General features: G+C 39.3%; 1 protein-coding gene across 1 annotated transcript in view; it reads right to left on the bottom strand.

Annotated features, from left to right (window-relative positions):
• The window catches only part of FARSB (phenylalanyl-tRNA synthetase subunit beta), a 37,117-nt gene extending 20,543 nt beyond the window's left edge, over nt 1-16,574 (bottom strand). Inside the window, exons 1-15 of the mRNA XM_039557025.1 lie at nt 16,474-16,574; nt 15,454-15,509; nt 14,398-14,552; nt 13,809-13,881; nt 13,418-13,533; nt 12,831-12,981; nt 11,747-11,855; nt 9,437-9,507; nt 8,057-8,118; nt 7,919-7,970; nt 6,348-6,409; nt 5,740-5,947; nt 5,238-5,318; nt 2,234-2,326; nt 56-173 (exon numbers count right to left, since the gene is read on the bottom strand). Of these exons, the coding sequence (XP_039412959.1) occupies nt 56-173; nt 2,234-2,326; nt 5,238-5,318; nt 5,740-5,947; nt 6,348-6,409; nt 7,919-7,970; nt 8,057-8,118; nt 9,437-9,507; nt 11,747-11,855; nt 12,831-12,981; nt 13,418-13,533; nt 13,809-13,881; nt 14,398-14,552; nt 15,454-15,509; nt 16,474-16,531 (1,465 nt within the window). The 5' untranslated portion in view covers nt 16,532-16,574. The remainder of the gene's footprint in view (nt 1-55; nt 174-2,233; nt 2,327-5,237; nt 5,319-5,739; nt 5,948-6,347; nt 6,410-7,918; nt 7,971-8,056; nt 8,119-9,436; nt 9,508-11,746; nt 11,856-12,830; nt 12,982-13,417; nt 13,534-13,808; nt 13,882-14,397; nt 14,553-15,453; nt 15,510-16,473) is intronic.
• Nucleotides 16,575-17,156: the final 582 nt, after the last annotated feature.

Raw genomic sequence — 17,156 nt, 5'->3', positions numbered from 1 at the left:
TGGTATGTAAATGTATTTCCATTATCAAAGATTCTGAGGAACCTTCTCTTCTTACCTGTATTAGGATCTTTTACTACAATGTCAGAAAGCTCAAAGAGTTTGAGAGGCAAGGGCATCTTTCTGTTGGCAGCAATAGTTTTCAGCAGCCCAGGAAGGAGGGTTGTACGTGCCACCTGCAGGACAAACAGAGATGCTGCAAATCAAATACCTTCAAAAATATCTCGTGGTTTGTTTTTTTTTTTTGTCCATTTGTAACAAGAGTTTAAAAGTAGTCAAGTGCAAATACTGCACTTATCTCTTATGTTTAAGCAACTTTGACTGAGAATTATTAAACATGGAAATGTACATTCTCTCCATGTTCTATATACTGCATTTTCTCAGAGAGTTTCTATGTGAGCTTAAGAACCCATACCATTTCACAGGTGCTTGAATTGCAGTGCAGAGTAGAAAAATAATACAGAAAGTGAAAAAAATTCACATAAATTTACTCACACATACAAAAGGCAAATTCTAAGTGCAGTTTGGGAAATATTAAGTGTTATCTAAAATGTTATCTTTATACTACAGGAAAATACGATGTAACATTCAGTCATGGGCAACCTGAAATCTATAGAAAATGTGTTCAAAGAACCAAGCAAGAGACAATCACACCTGTGAAAGTATCTGTAAGAACAGTAATGTTTCCTGTGTTTTCCATTCAAACACTTCCTTTGAATTGCACCTTTTTTATTTGTCAGACTAGAAGAGTCTGATTCAGTAAATCTAATGTAAGAGGGGTGGCAGTGACTGTCTGCTCCTTGACTGCAAGTTAAAAGTCATCATTTGCTCAGCCACAGTTACTTCTTATGCTTGGTCATGCAGCATTTCTGTCTATTTATCCTACTTTTCATAACCCATGAACAGTTCCAGCTGCACACTCAGTGTAAAACGGTCCCTGGCATCACCTTGCCACCCTTGCTGGCAGAGGACAGGGGATGGGGAGAGCCATCCTGAGAATCTCATCACAGCTACCATCTAAAGCTGAAAGTTTATAGTGCCTCACAAACAGCGATCCTTCCCAATGTTCAGGGAGGCCTATAGATTTTAAAAGATTGAAGCTGTTTTTGCCACAAGGAATTATCCATCCAGTAATAACCCTGCTTAGGAGCATTGCAACGGCAGAGGCCTGCCATCTTGCAAGAACAGGAGTCTGAAATTGTATCTGGCTAGAAGGGCTGCCATGTTTTCTCTTTTTGGTCACACTCTATTGTTTGTTGGTGGTACATTCTATACTGCTTGCTGTAATCTGTAATGGTCTAAACAGGTTCCAACAGTGTCTTGCACAACCGCTTATTTGTGGTACCAAGTAAAAGGTGTGCAAAAATTCTGTTCTTGAATCTCAGAGCAGCAGAAGACTGTCATCAATACTAGAGATAAGATGTAGAATGGTATTTTAGAAGCTCAGACAAATCAGATGTACTGAAGAGCTTAAGTGAAAAAACCCACAAATCACAAAATATTAATAGCCCACAGACTTCTGAAACTTTTCAAAACCTTTCTGAAGTGAGTTTACATTTGTATTTCTTAGGCTAGAAAGAAAGAAAAGGCCCTCTAAATTTACCTTCCTTGTACACTAAAGAAAGCATATTAAAAAAAGCAAAACAGCAGTCTTGAAATACAAAACTTATGGGTGCGCTCTTTGCTATTTTCAGAATTGTTGAGAATACCATACTTGAGCTCTCACTTTCTGCTCTAGCTAAGATCAAATGATCTAGAAAGGGGTATTAAAATACTTCAAGAGCACCACAGAATTGAAAAAAAAAAACCAAACCAAGAGTAACAATGATCAATAATAAAAAAAACCCAACCCAAATGTTTTCTACTCAAAGCTCAGAAAGTTTAGGGATTGCCAAGTCTAATAGTTCCTTTTATGTTGAATAGGTTTTCTAGATGAGGCAGTTGATCAACCATCTGGGATTTCCTGCAGTAAGACTGCTCAATTTTGCCACATTGTGACACACAGAGCATGGTACTTTGCTTTCTTGAAAAGCTGATAGTATTTCACACTGGAAGAGAGATTTCTCAGTGAAGGAGAAACAGCAGATGACATGTTCAGCACACAAATATACACAAGCTCTTTAATGCAGGAAATGGAGCTTATAGTTTATAAATTTTATTTCGTGTAGGTTCCTTTCCCTCCTTTGTAAATATAGAATCCATGACAATATTGCTTTCAAGATATGAATGATCTCACCTGAAATTCTGCCGTTTTGGGGTTTGCTATGTGCACAGCATTTGTTGCAGAGATATCCATGCCAAGTTTATCTGCAATATCTTCTTGAGAACACTGAAAATGAGACAAAAACCCATCAAGGTCAAGTAGTTTATTTTAAAAAGACAGTAAGCCAATGATGAAATTTGATATCAAGAATGAATAATGGAATTGTAGCACTGTCCCATAATATATGCTCTCACGTGTAACACTCGTAACACAAATCAAGCCCTAGTCTTAAGACTAAGTAGGCAAACAGATTTATTTACAAATGTTAATTACTAACCAAAATAAAGCTGGGTTTAAAAAAAAAAAAAAAGCTAGTGCCTATTTAGGCTTCTGTCATGGACTGCTGTCATTTATTTTAAAATCAGGCTCAGATTCCACACCCTGACTTGCAGTGGGTGAAGTATTTTGTTCTGAAAATAGCACTTGTAAAGGGACTGGTATCTGTTCTTTCACACAAAGTAAGACAATCCCTTGAGGGAAACTTCCAGAAAGTAAAGCACTGTCTATGAAAAACAGGTCATATGGCCAAGCCTTCAATTTTCAGAGCTGCGTAAGATTCTTGTAGTTTGCTCATGTGTTGGGGTTGGAATGTTTTTAAAGCCCCTATTCTAAAGGTGTATTTTTAAGCTGGTCAGTAAAACAATATGCATTCACTTTATCAGGCTCAGCCAATGTCTGTGCGCATACTGCAATAGATGCTCTGTCAAAGATCCACACTCAGATTTCCAGAATTTACAACTTTATTAAGAGTAATAAGGAAACCAGCAGCAGACTAGGCATGTAATTGAGGATTTGCTTGTGTACTACAGTCTCCCAGAAGTGTTCCCTTTGCACTGGCAGCACTCAAAAGGTATGTTGATAGACTAACTGTGAGAAACATGAGCAAATGATACCATCTGAAAAAGTTGATTATTGAATAACAAAAAAATTCCAAATAACACAAGGAATGCTGAACTTAGGAGGAGAGAACTGTGTTAAACAGTTTTCAGATGTGTATCTGAACTACAGCATGTTACTGTGATTTAACTAAATGCATTCTGGCTAAACTGGAGCTCCTCACAGAAGGCAACGTTATTGTGTACAAGGGTAATTTGGGGCTCTAACCAAGAAACAGACTGAGTGCATAAATATATAAGCAGTGTTTGTCATATAACACTGGGGTACAGAATTGTAGCCTAAATTATAGTTATCATAGTCATAAGCCTCACACTGGTGTTTTAATAAAGTGCCGGGGACACAGCAGGCTGTGGGTTTCATCCTGCCACAGCAGAAAAAAAATATGAAATGTGATATCATGATACACTGCATGACCTTCAAAAATTCTGCTGTTGCAGCTCATAAAGGTTCTCAGTTGTAGCAATGTAATATATTAAATGTTTCAAGCATATTACCTATTTGGTGCTGAAAAAAACGAACTGTATTAAGAGTAAGGAAAAACTTTCTAAGTTTGATTACATGAATTATTTCTTCAACATGGTACTACCACAGGTCTGAATACCTCTGTCAGATATTAGCACTGCAAGAGGTAATACTACTTATTGTCCTGGTTATATAAATGAGTTAATAACCAAATATTAAAATTGGAATATATTTTTCAGAATGAGACCAAATTTTGCTTTTGAAGCTCTGTGAAATCTGAAGGTATTAAAATTTTATTTAGTCCATTTATATTACCAAATTTGATAGCAATAGCTGAACTTTTCAACTACCAGAAGTGTTTTAGGAGCCTGAAATGCTGCATCTTAAAATATTTGAGTAAATTATCAAAAAAATAATCTGTGAGCAGATCATTCTCTCTTTTAGGAGACTGTGTACTTTGAAGGATTTTTACCTCTGGCCATCTAGTAAGTTTTTAGGTTCAGGAAGAAGTTGAGAAATTCCACAGAGATTTTAATAGACTATGTGATGGTAGCTCCCCATATGCTAAAATGTACACAAATTGGACATTTAGGCAAAGGCTTTGAGCAGATCTTGCAATAGAAAGGATTTTTAAAAATGTGTAATATATTTTCAATAGCTGACTATGCCAGTCTCCACGTATGGACAGTTACCTTACACGTTTGGAAGGCATGGGAGCGTACTTAACTTTTTTGGTTTTAATCGTAGATCTCTGACAGGTTCTCTGATCCAGTTCACAGCTAAAGGGTATAAGCAAGTGGCCATGATAAAGATGTTTCCTACCATACATTCTATTGTAGCACAACAACCCTGCTGTATAATTTCCACAGTACAAATTATGTCAGCTGTTAGAACAGGAGTGGCACTTGCTGCTGCAGAGTCCTAATTTTTGGTCAAAGACTATTGGCATGGCTGTAATAATACCTAAAACCAGCGATAACAAATGTAGATAAAAAATATACAATTTTTATCTATCTATCTACTTGTTACCTATATTCAAAACCCTACCTGTGGTGACATTTACAGAGGATGTCCCCTTAGGGTCCGTGAATTGTAGCTTTTTAATGGGTATTCTTAAAATAAACTCTTTGCAGACTGAATTATCTAATGCAAGGAACCGTGGGCAAGTGACTATACTAAAGAAAAATATAGAACCAGGGAAATCTCAATACACTGTAGTAATACCCACCAGCAAGTACTAAATGTTCATGTTGGTTTTCTAGATTATTGAACTATGATGAATTTCACATCTGGTGACCAAAGTCTTGAGAGAGATTTGCTATCTTACAATTTCATCCTGTCAAGTTAAACTAAAACCAGTCTTCTTCAGTAGTTATTTCCTTCTCTATACTTAGAACTAAATGCCACATTAACAGTGACTCATTTCATTTTTCTGACCTACAAACTCACCAAATACTATACTATGATTCCAAAGCCCTAGTAAGCAATCAGCTGCCAAAACAGTACTGGGTGATACTGGTACGTTTATACAACATATCCTCAGACCATCCTCTGCAGTTTTGATTGCATCACTGTTCCAACATGCGACTGAAAAGAACATGAAATCAATGTAATATACCAGGGCAAAAGTGAGTGCTTCAGTGAATCCAGCAGCTGCCAAGTCCAGTCTCAGAAGTTCTGCGAGCTTATTGAGGGGGAGCTAAAATGAAACAAAACAGTTTTCAGCTTCCATCTAAAAGCATTTTGCTATTCTTTCCTGAGGTGGTTCTGCCTGTTACATGATGGTGAATTCACAAAGGAGGGAATGCTCATGTGCTTAAAATTTTTGAAAGCATTAGCCAGCTGCCCTTAGGCTTGCCTGAGGAAATGAATCTCCCAGTTAGAGATTTAATACGGGCTCCCTACTTAAACCCTGTCTTTTTTCAAGTACCAGCAACCACTGGTCTTAGGCTTATTCAAATCAGTGGGGCATCTGTTTTGTATCCCATCCATGGTAAATACTTCTCAAGGCAAAGCATGTCAAAATATTTAATTCCTAGGTTCTGTTTTCCCCAAAGCCCTTCTGGCATGCAGCAGTCATTTACTGACAACAGAGCATTCATTTGAAGGGGCAATCTTACTTGATTAGCTATGGTGTACGTTTTCGGAATCACCATCTGAATGTTGTTATAACCATAAGCTATTGCTGCATCTTCTACGATATCACAGGCATGGATAATGTCTGCTCTGGTAGGAGGGATTTCAACCTCTATATGGTTCCCATTCCCTGTGACGTGTGACTTCAAACACATCCTAGTCAGCAGCTTTGCCAGGCTTGATGGAGTTTCCCTGAAACAAAACAAGAGAGTGGTAATTTATGGATTTTGCACTGTATTGACTGGCTTTGTAAAGTAATCAATGTTCCTTCTGCATTGCCTCATATCCTGAAGAATCTGCAAGTGCTTTATGGACTGTACACAGTCTTAGCATTCAAACAGAACCAGCTCAGATTCTCACTCATGAGATGGCCATTTTTCTTCATAACAGTTGTGTGAAGCCGTGAAGAATCATTCCCTGAAAGCAGGGGAAGAATTAGAGTCGATCTAATTACCCAAGATAACCCCTGAATTTTTGATAAATTAAAAAAAATCACATAGTCTAAACATTTTTAAAACAATGCAATAATCAATGTCTTCTAGTACCTTTGTCATGGTTAACATAAACTATGTTTTCATTAGCAGTAACCCACCTGATTCCTATTTTCTTGTTAATGTATTCAGGTTTCACCTTCTCTGTTCGATAAGCCAGCTCCTAAAAAAAAAGACAAAGATTTTAAGCATACACCGTGCCTCCATTTCTACCTAAGAGGATTCAGTCTTAGTAATCTAGCTTCTAATTGCTATACTAAAATGACACCCACAGAAGACAAATGTGGAATATTAGACTAAATTTAGCATTCTAAAGTTAACAGGATTGTTGAAAATATACTCTAGTATGTGATGCAAAAGCTGTTCTTGGTTAAGCTGGAAGGGTGAATGCAGCATGAAATCCCCATTATTGAAACTTCCGATAATTTCTGATATATGCGAGCAACAGAGTCACTGAAAGTTTCTGGTGACCAGTTCATCCTAAGTCAAAGCCCTAAAGCACAGAATGGTCATGCATGAGATCTCACGGTCTTGTACAGATCAAATGACTTTTAGGATGAAAAAGAAAGAAAACTTTCTATTTCTTTATTGGCACACAAATACCTTCCAGTATTTTACTTAGCAAGTGTGCAACATATTTAAGGAAGTTATTTTGTATGTATATAAGTATTTCATGTGTTTCTAAACTTATTGATATACAAATGCTTAAAAACCATAGCATCTGAAACTTTGGGGATTTTTTTTTCTCTATTTTATCTAGGGAAGCTGCTTAGGTTACTGGAGAAATTTCTATTTTGTTGGCTATCTTTTCAGGATTTTACATCTTTCCTCTGGTGATTAAAACTGACATTGTGAAAAGAAAAAGCTAAAATGACACTAGAAAACCTCTCAGCAAAAAAAAGTCTGTACTTGCTTGATATATCCGATTTTATGAACTCAACCAGATCTGTCTTCAGTTACTTTCAGGAAACAGGAGGAACTGCTTTCTTTATACTTATTAAGAGAATAAAAATGTAAGACTCCATTACTGCAAAGAGGTCTGTCTGGGGCTCTGAACTGCACCTGAAGTCAACATTCGGCCTTATAGACCTTTACATAGTTGGTGTCTGTAAAGTGAAAGACTGAAAAATGCAGTGTTACAAGGTTATTTTAACTGAAGGGCATTAAAGCTTCCAGATCTGATAAGTACATTATGCTGAGGCTGATTTCAGTTGTCCATAGGCTTTAAGGCTGAAGGACCTCTTCCTGCATTAATTTTTCCCGATTTGGAACATGTAGGTTTTAAAAGCTTTAGACACAGATTATGACCTTTGATTGCAACCTTTACTTGTTTCTGAAAGAGTTCCTATCACATGCACTCTAAACCATAATAGTGTCTTTTTAACCTCATCATAATTCAGTGGAGCTTCAGAATGAGTTTCCTAGACAAGGAGAAGCTGGAGCTGGAGTTATTTTTTGTGGGGTTAGAGAAGGCTCTAACCCCACAATACAGAGGGTTGTGTATACACAACCTACTAATACAGAGAGAGTGCCAAGCTGGGTCTTTACACTACACCCCAGAACCAGCACATGCTGCCACTGCAGGAAAAAACCACAATGTCACTCTTACTAGACTTTGTGTAAATAAAGCCCTCTCCCTAAGGACACAGATATATCCTAATGCTGTGCTTACCGGATAGATGTGGGTCTTCCCATTGGGATAAACCACTTCTGCTGCTTCAACACTGAGAGAGACAGAAAAATATAAGTAAAAATGTTTTTAACACATGGCCCAAATGTAATGTCTCTCTGTCTGGAGATTTATACTCACGTGAATGGCTTCTCACAATATTCACTGAACATTGTGACTATAATATCAAGAACAATTTTTGCCTACAAAACAAACATAAAAATCACATTGAAATCTGCCATCTACTGTGTTCAAGTAGACAAAATATCTTAACAAAGAAACAGGGAAAATATCTCATCTTACACCCTCTTCATTCTATTCTATTTAATAATCACCAATTTCCCAGCAGTGTAGAACACTAGATCGAATTTTAAAAAACATATTCCTTCTGATGAAGACATTTGTGCAAAACTTGAAAATCTTTGGTTTTCAATGTTCTGAAGGAATTGTGTATCTTTTCTAAACTCTGTTCTTTAGAAACACAGGGGGTTTATTACTATTTGGAGCTGGGTCTTCCTAACTCTCTGTCTTATTAGTCATTTTACTAAAGTTCAAGTGAGAATGGAGAGGTTGAAGGACTGTGCATTTTTTAGCAATACATTATCAAATAATCTTGGGTTTTTGGTTATTTTTGTTTTACTGTTAATATTTTAAGAGATTAGTATAATGGAACATAATAATGAGATTCAGATGAACGTCTCAATCTACAAAGGGTTTTTTTTTGATGCCTAACAGTGTAATTTCCTTCATGTAAACAGAACAACACTATATTTATTTTTACTATCAAGACAAGCATTAGCAAGAAACAGTTATTTATTAGTTTGTTTAGAAGCCACTTCCCAACATGTAAATTTATTTGTGTTGTTAACATGTCATTATGTAGTAGGGTAAGTTAAAAGCAGTTTTGCTCTTAAGCATCAAGTTACACACTTTTGGGAAACTATCAAGGAATGCACAACTTATATTCAAGAACAGGAAATTATAACTCCTAGGCTTTCATGCTTCAGCTTTGAGTTACAGAATTTGCATACGGAAAGACTTGAATTTAGCAATTATTTGTAAAGCATCCCTGCTTGAAAAAGATAACTAAGTAGAAAAATTGTTTACTTTTTTCCCTCAGCCCAAATTTTCAGTAGAAGACAAAATGAATCTTTACAAAGAGTATTCTGCCAAAACAGGCAGTCTTAGTAAATTTTACTCTTTTCAAAGTCTTTCAGATTTAGAAAAAGTGTTCGACAAGGACAAACAGTCTCTAATTTACTTGAATTATTTTCTCATACAAGCTGAACACTTAGTGTCAACATAAAGATACAGTAAAATCAAAATTCAGTGGAAACACAATGCTATCTATAGAGCAAGCCTGAAACTGTGTCAAGGGAATTCCACAGTCCTACAACTTTTGTATTGGAAGGTTGGCTCCCTACAGGAAATGCTGTGTTGTTGTAGGTCTTTGTATTGGAGCTCTATTATCCAAAGGGAAAACAATTATATTAATGCATATTAAAAGCTGGAAAGATTTACCTTCGTAATATCTGTGCCTGTACATTCAATAAACACATTTCTGGTATTTAGGCTTATTTTTGTATGATCTCCTAAAACATGTGAAAACAAAAACATGTTAAGAAATATTAGTTTTATTGCAGTAACACTGATACTCATTTTGTGTTAGAAAGATCACTGTCATCTTCCACAGCTTTAAAAAAAACACTGTCTACTGCACCAACATTCAGAGCTGTTGGCAGAATAGCAGTTCTTTTCATTTTTTAATTTAAGAATCAAATAAAAGGAAGAAGACAGAACAGACACTCTGACTGGGTTATGCTTTACACTGCAAGAGACAGGCATCTACAGGTATCCTGGCACTCAGCTGGAAAGCCAGCTAACAGAACAGTGGCCATCTGCTGTTTAGGAAAGGGCTCTGCACTGCCACAGCAACCCATCTTCCCTCGGTTTAGTCTCACATTTGCATCAGATGTGTGATGTGTCATTTCCTTGGGCAGGAATAAATGAAATGGTTTTAAAAAAAGTGATTTAGACTAATGACTATCAATAGCCATTTTGTGATGTCCTGACACTGTCTGCTGATACACTACACGTTGCTCTACGGTTGTGATTTAGGTCCTCTATGGGTCTCTTCTAGGCATGAATTTGCTTTGTGTGTACTGGGAGTTATGATGTGCGCATTGAAGCGCATCCCTGGTGCACTCAAAATTTTTCTTTAGTGTCTCTTTTGAAAACTGGATGCAAAGTCCCCCAGTAGCTGGTTCCCTACAAAAGTGGGGTTTGTTAGTAAGCCACAAGCAATCTGGAGCAGCTGTACAGAGATCTCATTCTGCCTGTTAGGTACGGATGGGCGGTGCACACCTGGAGTGAATTCCATTGCTGGGAATCATGCAGGAATGGGCGTGCACAGTCCTAGAACTGTTGTGGGATCATGCCAAATCCAACCTCTTTGTCCTTTCTGCCTTTCCTTGCACCATTCATTAATGAACATGCACCGCACCAGAGGCAAAAGAAAGCATTTGGATATACATGGGAATTCCTGCTTCCTTTGTTTGACCCTGACTTAGCTTCTCTGGTTTAGTTTCCTATCTGAGAAACTAGGTCACAGATAGACTGGAAGGTAGGTGCACCAGAGATCTCAGGACTGAGGGATCTTGTACTCCCTTATAGCTGAGCTGTGTCTCTTTGCTGATGGAATGTATTCAGCATCTCTGGACTTGCTTCAAAGCAAATACAACCCTTCACTTCAGTGCTTGTAGATAATCCAAACAACCCATACAGATGTTTACATTGCACTATCTGTTTAAAAAGGACCTCTAACCTGGAAGCCTCTCTTAGATACTGTTCTCTAAAGCACAGGAGGGTGCTAAATTTAGCTCAACCTTTTTAATTGATAAAATATAAACAATATGCTGTGCTTATACATGGAACACACCCAAGCTGGAATGAGCCTAACAAAGAAGGATCAGGCACAGTGGTTGACACCACCTTCAATTCAGAACAGTTTTTGTTACCAGTTCCTGCCAGAGAGTTTGAGCTGCCTTTTAAGAAGATTTGGGTTAGCTGGATAAAGGTCTATTAGGAAGCATACATCCAAAGAGATTACCACTGCAGATCCATTGGTCAGTGTAGGGAAATTTACTGATTCCTGACATATATTTCAGTATATAGGTATAACGAAATATCTTTCTTAAAGAAGTAATTCTTGTTATGCCATTAGACGGCTTCAATAAATGTAGTTCTCAAAAATCACCCACAGTTTCTTTTGCATTCAGAGGAAACCCATGTTTAGAAACAATGCAAAAGAAGTCTAGACCAATTTATTATTTTTAAGCCATTAAACTCTCGGGAAATCACTTGTGTGATAGCAATAGGGTCCATAAAAACTAGTTCACATTGCTGGTAAGTTCCCTGCTGTGACCTCATAAAATGGAATACAAAGTTGCAGTTACCAGTTACAGTTATCAGTTTACAAAATAACCTCTTGCAGGCTTCTTCTAGCTAAACAAAATGCTTTCCTAACAGAAGTTCCTGTCACAAGGTACTTCGTTGAGTTGCAGAAGGGTATGAGAAGCTAAATGCAGAGGTTTGCAGTAGGACTTTTACATCCTTCTGATGAAGATGAGAAAAAGGAACACTAGCTGCCTAGGGAGGGAGCAAAAATGTGACTACCTTTAAACTGAAAGAAGGAAAGAAGACTATATGAAATTGTGAGTGAATCAGTTAAGAAAACATAATAATCCCTATTACACATCAGTGTTTCTGTCAGACATGAATTCACACACAAAACAGCAGTAACAGTACAAAGCAGTCACAAATTAATCTTACCATTGATGATTGGTGGCATGGACAGAACAACCCCATTGCTGTCATAAATGACAGGGTAACGTGGCTTGTTTTCAATCAGATGCAAATAGTGCCGAAGGTGGCTGTCAGTCTGGAGAAACAAAGCACAGCCTGAATTTCACTTCAGCTCACAGGTGAACTTCCACAGAGCCACAATCCTTTGCCGAGTGATTAAGGGGAATTTTGAAGGTGGGAAGAATTGGGTTAGAATTAGGTATTTTACTAGCAAAGGGTGTTTGCTCCCAGCAGCAGGAAAAGCTTGAAATGAGAGAACTGCATTTTTGGTTTTCTTCAGAAGTACTGAAGATTATTTAAGGATTCTCTCAAACATGCATAGTCTATGCAGTCCAAATGACACCCCTGTTCAACACAGCAGACAAACATTGCCAATATCCTTACTCTACAGGAACTCTACTTAAAAGTGATAAAAATTAGCACTACAATACTTTTAGTTATAAATTGCTGGATACTGACACATTTATACCTAAATTTGATTCAAATTTTACATTTGTTCTAATGACATAGGTATGTCCTGTACCAAAAAATTTCCTTTTAGTCTCTCTTGCTTCTGAGCTCTCTTACTCTTTAGTCAGAGATACTTGAGGATTTGTCTCTATGGCCAGTACGTGTTCCAGCAGAGCTGTGTATTGTAATGACAGTGATAAATAGTAGCATTTTCAAATACTGTCATTGGAACTGGCCCACAAAACACTGTCAAATCAGACCTGATAGAATCTTTTCCTAGCATTTGCCTGGTTTCATCAGGATGCTGGGCCAGGAGCAGTGCCAGACTTTACTTGATAAATCAGAAACTTACTACCAAACCCACTATTCTAAGAGTTGCTCTTAGCCCCAAATGTATCTTTCACAAACAATGAAAATAAAATATTACCATGCATTTCTCATGATAAGCAAAATACGGAATGTTCACTGGCTGTGAAGCTACGGAAGATAACTGTGTTTTATTTGTAGGAACAACTTTTAATAGCAAGGTTATGAGAGATATTTAGCCTTGGAAATTTATCTTCCTACATTTAGTGCAACAAGTCTGAAAAATCTCACTTACCCTATACAGATCCATAATTTGTGAGGCTGTGTACTCCTTGGATTGATTCAAGGGCTTAAATTTAATTTCAGAAGGTGCTTTGGCTGTAAAAGTAAATGGACCCGAGATGGTGTCCAAGTCATGGGTACCTATTGCTACTAACGCTCTTTTCCTAGAAAGAAAGAAGGCAAAATAATGTTTTTACTAGTAATACTTGGAGTTTCTTAGAGTATGATGCTTTACACTTCTATGCATTCACAGAGCTTACTGAAAAAGTAGACAGATAATTTTGTGAAGCCTAGAAATTATTTCACTAATAACATTTTAATAAATATTATTACAAACTACAACACTAGCCAAGACAAATCCAATGGGAATGTTGCTAAACACTTCTGTCTGAGCTGTTGCATGATCTAAAACAGCTATTTATGTTGAACAATATTAGCAGCAGACAGAACAGGTAAAGAAATGAGAAGGATCAAGAGAGGTGCTAGAGAAGATTTTCCTTGCCATAACCGTAACACCTCTCTGCAATGGGGACGTGCAGTCTCATCATGTGATAAAAAGATACACAGGCACTATGCACTACTTTAAATTTGAGCACTAACCTGCAAATATTTTGGTGCAGTTTCTCTTGGAGGTCAATGAAACTGTCGTAACGGTCCTTGGTAAAAGTTATATTTCGGATGACGGCAGCTACAGCATGAGGCCGGATCTGGGCAGTCTGCAATTTACAACAGCAGCATGCACATTTCAAGTGAGCATCTGAAACTTTGATTTGATCTGCTAATAGGTTCACCCAAAACAATTTGTCTATTGTTCCTCCCACTCCTCTTTCCTAAGAATAGATCACAACGAGCAGAGATATTTAAATTTCTTTAGCTCTTGCTCTGCACACAAGATTTCCAGTCTCACTGCTCTTACAAAATCATACTGATATGGATCTTGCTGCTTCAGCAACTCTCAATACATTTACAAAGGTGCAGTAAACACTTTTACCTGTTCAGTGATAATCAGCCTCTGACCTTCACCCTCAGCTGGTATTATCTTTTCATATCTAGGGAGATTTATCCTAAAACAACAACAGAAGTAAGTCTGTAGCTGAAATGCAGGAAACTCTAGAAATGTAGCAGCAATTATATGTAGAAAACTTTCTTGGTAATGTTTCTTGGCATGTAATTAGTTAACTGTGCAAAACTTGTTTTTTATGGGATGGTAAACAGATTACTGAACTAGAAAGGAAGAACTCAACAAGTTATTGCAGAAAAGTGAAATAAATTATTTGGTTTGGTATTTATTACAAAGGATCACCAGAAAGCTTCTCTGCAGAAGCTCTTTACAGAGGACAAGTCTCAAATAGAATAGCAATTGAAAACTTTTTAGAACAGATCCAAAACCCAATAGCACTCTAGTCTAGTCTTTTAAAGTTATGCAATAGATCCTCTCCGGAGGAACATCTGAAGCATCTGATCTATACATCAAATCATACTCAAATCCAAGCAAGTAGGAAGTTCTGTTTGCTGACCAGAAATGGCCCCATATTTCAACAAATAACAAATGACAAAGAAATCTCACAACTCTGCCTTACCTTTCCTTAAAGACCTGCAGTCCTCGGACCAATCCTTCCAGGCAAAGCAGATCATAACGGTTGGCAGGAACATCAATTTTATAGAGAATGACATCAGATGCACCCTTTGCCTTTTCTTCACCTTTTTCTTTACTTATAATGTCCTTCTCAGATGTCTGAAATTAAGCAAAAATGTGGTTTTAACCTGATATATCTTAACGCTGACACAAGTATGACTGTGATATGACAGGAGAAACTGTTTTAATTAGAAGTTTAACAGTATAATTTGCATCTATACAGCAAATGGATACACCAAATATGAGAAATTACATAAGACCTCAAACTCAGAAACTGTAAAACAGTGTACCAAAGGAAAAATTCAGTATTAAAATTTTAAGAAAAGAGATTAGAGAAGCAAGAACCTCCAGGCTGTCAGATCCCAGGAGAGATCTGAGACCTTACTTTTGGCAATAGATTGGCAAATGACTTGTCATAATCAAGTTTATTCTGAAATTAAGCATAACATATGATGTTCAGATGTCTTTTGATAAATGTCATTAAAAAGCCAATAAATTAAAATTAAAAGGTAAAACCAAAACAGGTCTACTTGAACAAGATTTGCATGGATAGTTATCAGGGCTAGCAAATCTCCACAAGTACAGAATCTAAATCAAAACGTTAAATATAAATTAGTTACAACTCAGCTAACAATGTCCAGAACAAATATATTTTTTGTGGATATTGCACAGACGACTGCATATCAAACAAAACCAAACAGATCTTGTAAAATATAATCAATACGTGGTCTATGGCCATATTTATGCTGCTAAATAAAAAGGGGCCTGAGACTGAAGATCAAGTGGCACGGAGTGCTGACCTCCAGAAAGTACAGCACTATGCCATCTTGGAGTCTCTTGCTTCCAAGGCAGTAACTTTTGCATATCTGAGGGGTTTTTTTCATATTCAAAACACCTGTGTTAGTACAGTCCATTATAACACTCTACCAGGGGATATGCTGGAAATAACGCTATACAAACTCTTACCAAATAGAAAGCAACAAATAAAAACGTTACTTACAATTTCATCAAGCTCCAAACCAAACTCAAAACAAAGCTCATCAAATTCTTCATCCGCTGTGAAGGAAGAAGGTGAATTTTGATTAATAAGCAGATCTCAGACCTAATTTTGTGTGTGTGTGTTTGGAATGTTTTCAAACAAGATAACAAATGCTATTTTAAAGAAAAAAGGAAAAAGTAATTTAAAGAATTTTCCTTATATTTCCATCTGAGTAGCAGCTTCTCTAGTATGTATTCAATTTATTGATATGGTATTCTTACAGTCACAAGGGAGGGCTTCTGAGCCTTGGAGTTCAGGTCATCAGCCACGTTTGTCAGAGCAACTCTGGCCTGAACAGACAATGAAAACAGGAGGGAATAACTGGGCAGCTTCTGCCAACTGCTCCTATCTAATCAGTCAGGTTGTTCTACAGAGGTTGCATCAACTGCGTTGTAACAAGTCAGTAACACAGCCCTGATCTGACAATGGAGATTTGCACCGGGCTGTCTGAAGAGCCACAGCTCCTGCCTAGTCTAAACCACTGCACGTCCCTCAATGCTGCTTCAGCCGAACAGTTATTAAATTTGTTTCCTGAGTCAGGAAGGAAGGACTGAATAAACCCACGCTATTCACTGCTCGCTTTGCCTTCTCCCACCTCTTCTCTCTCCTTCTTGATTTAACCAGATCCTAAAACAGACAGTGAAACTCCAACCAGAAACCGCCATTTCCCGAGAGATTCGGGCTCAAGCAGTGCGTGTGGGGGCAATGGGCTGAAGGGGCCAGGGATAACACATGGCTGTGCCTGGCGTGCCATGGGCTGGGGAGGAGCAGGCGGCAGGGGAGCCACCGGCGGACTGAGGCCTGGGCTTCCCCGAGGGTCCCAGTGCAGCCCCGGGACATGGGACACGCGGAGCGCGGAGGGTGCGGCCGGCGGGACCGTGCGCGCTCAAGGCTTCGCCCCGGCCGGGGCGGGCAGCGGCGGAGGCGCCGCGGCGCGGGGCCGGCGCGTCCCGCAGCACAGCGGGGATGCCGGACACTCACTGTAAGTCCTGCCCAGCGCCTGGAACAGCAGGTCCCGCTTCACGCTGACGGTCGGCATGGCGGCCCGGCCCGCACCGCGCCTGCGCCGCGCGGCCGCCAGGCCCCGCCGCGTTCCCACCGCGCTGCCCGCGGGCCGTGCTCAGACCCCGCCCGCGCCCGCCGCTCCCCGGCTCCGTGACACCGCGCCCGGGCGGCCGTGGGGCTGCTGCGCCCGTCTTGCGCCAGGGGAGGGGGAGGGCGGCGCACCGAGCCCCGGCAGCGCGGCGGGCAGCTACGGCAGTGACATCAGCGCGCGGCAGGGACCCCGCGCTGTCTCCGGCGCTGCGCGGGAGGGGCGGCCCCTGTGGGACCGCGAGTCCCGGCGGTGCCGCTGTCCCTGTCCCCACGTGGGGACCGCAGGTCCAGCGCTGTGGGATGGTGAATCCCGGCGCTGCCGCCGTCCCCATGGAGAAGAGGGGGAGGGGGAGGGGGTGTCAGCCGGGGCAGCTCTGTGCAAGTTTCGGGGAGTGTTTTCTGTTTCACTCCGAAGTTTTATTTTGACGATCCCTGTCACGGACACCCCGGGCGAAGCGCCGCGGGCGGGAGGAGGCTGTGCGTTTGTTGGTTTAATTAGAAACGAAAGGCTTAACGCCAAACACTGCAGGAACTCTTTTAAGTTCTGGGTCAGCTCCATAAGCTCTTTA

This window comes from Corvus cornix, chromosome 9 (genome assembly GCF_000738735.6).
Source record: "Corvus cornix cornix isolate S_Up_H32 chromosome 9, ASM73873v5, whole genome shotgun sequence".
NCBI lineage: Eukaryota > Metazoa > Chordata > Aves > Passeriformes > Corvidae > Corvus > Corvus cornix.
The sequence above is the reverse complement of the archived record's forward strand: the minus strand, read 5'-3'. Positions and strand labels throughout refer to the sequence as shown.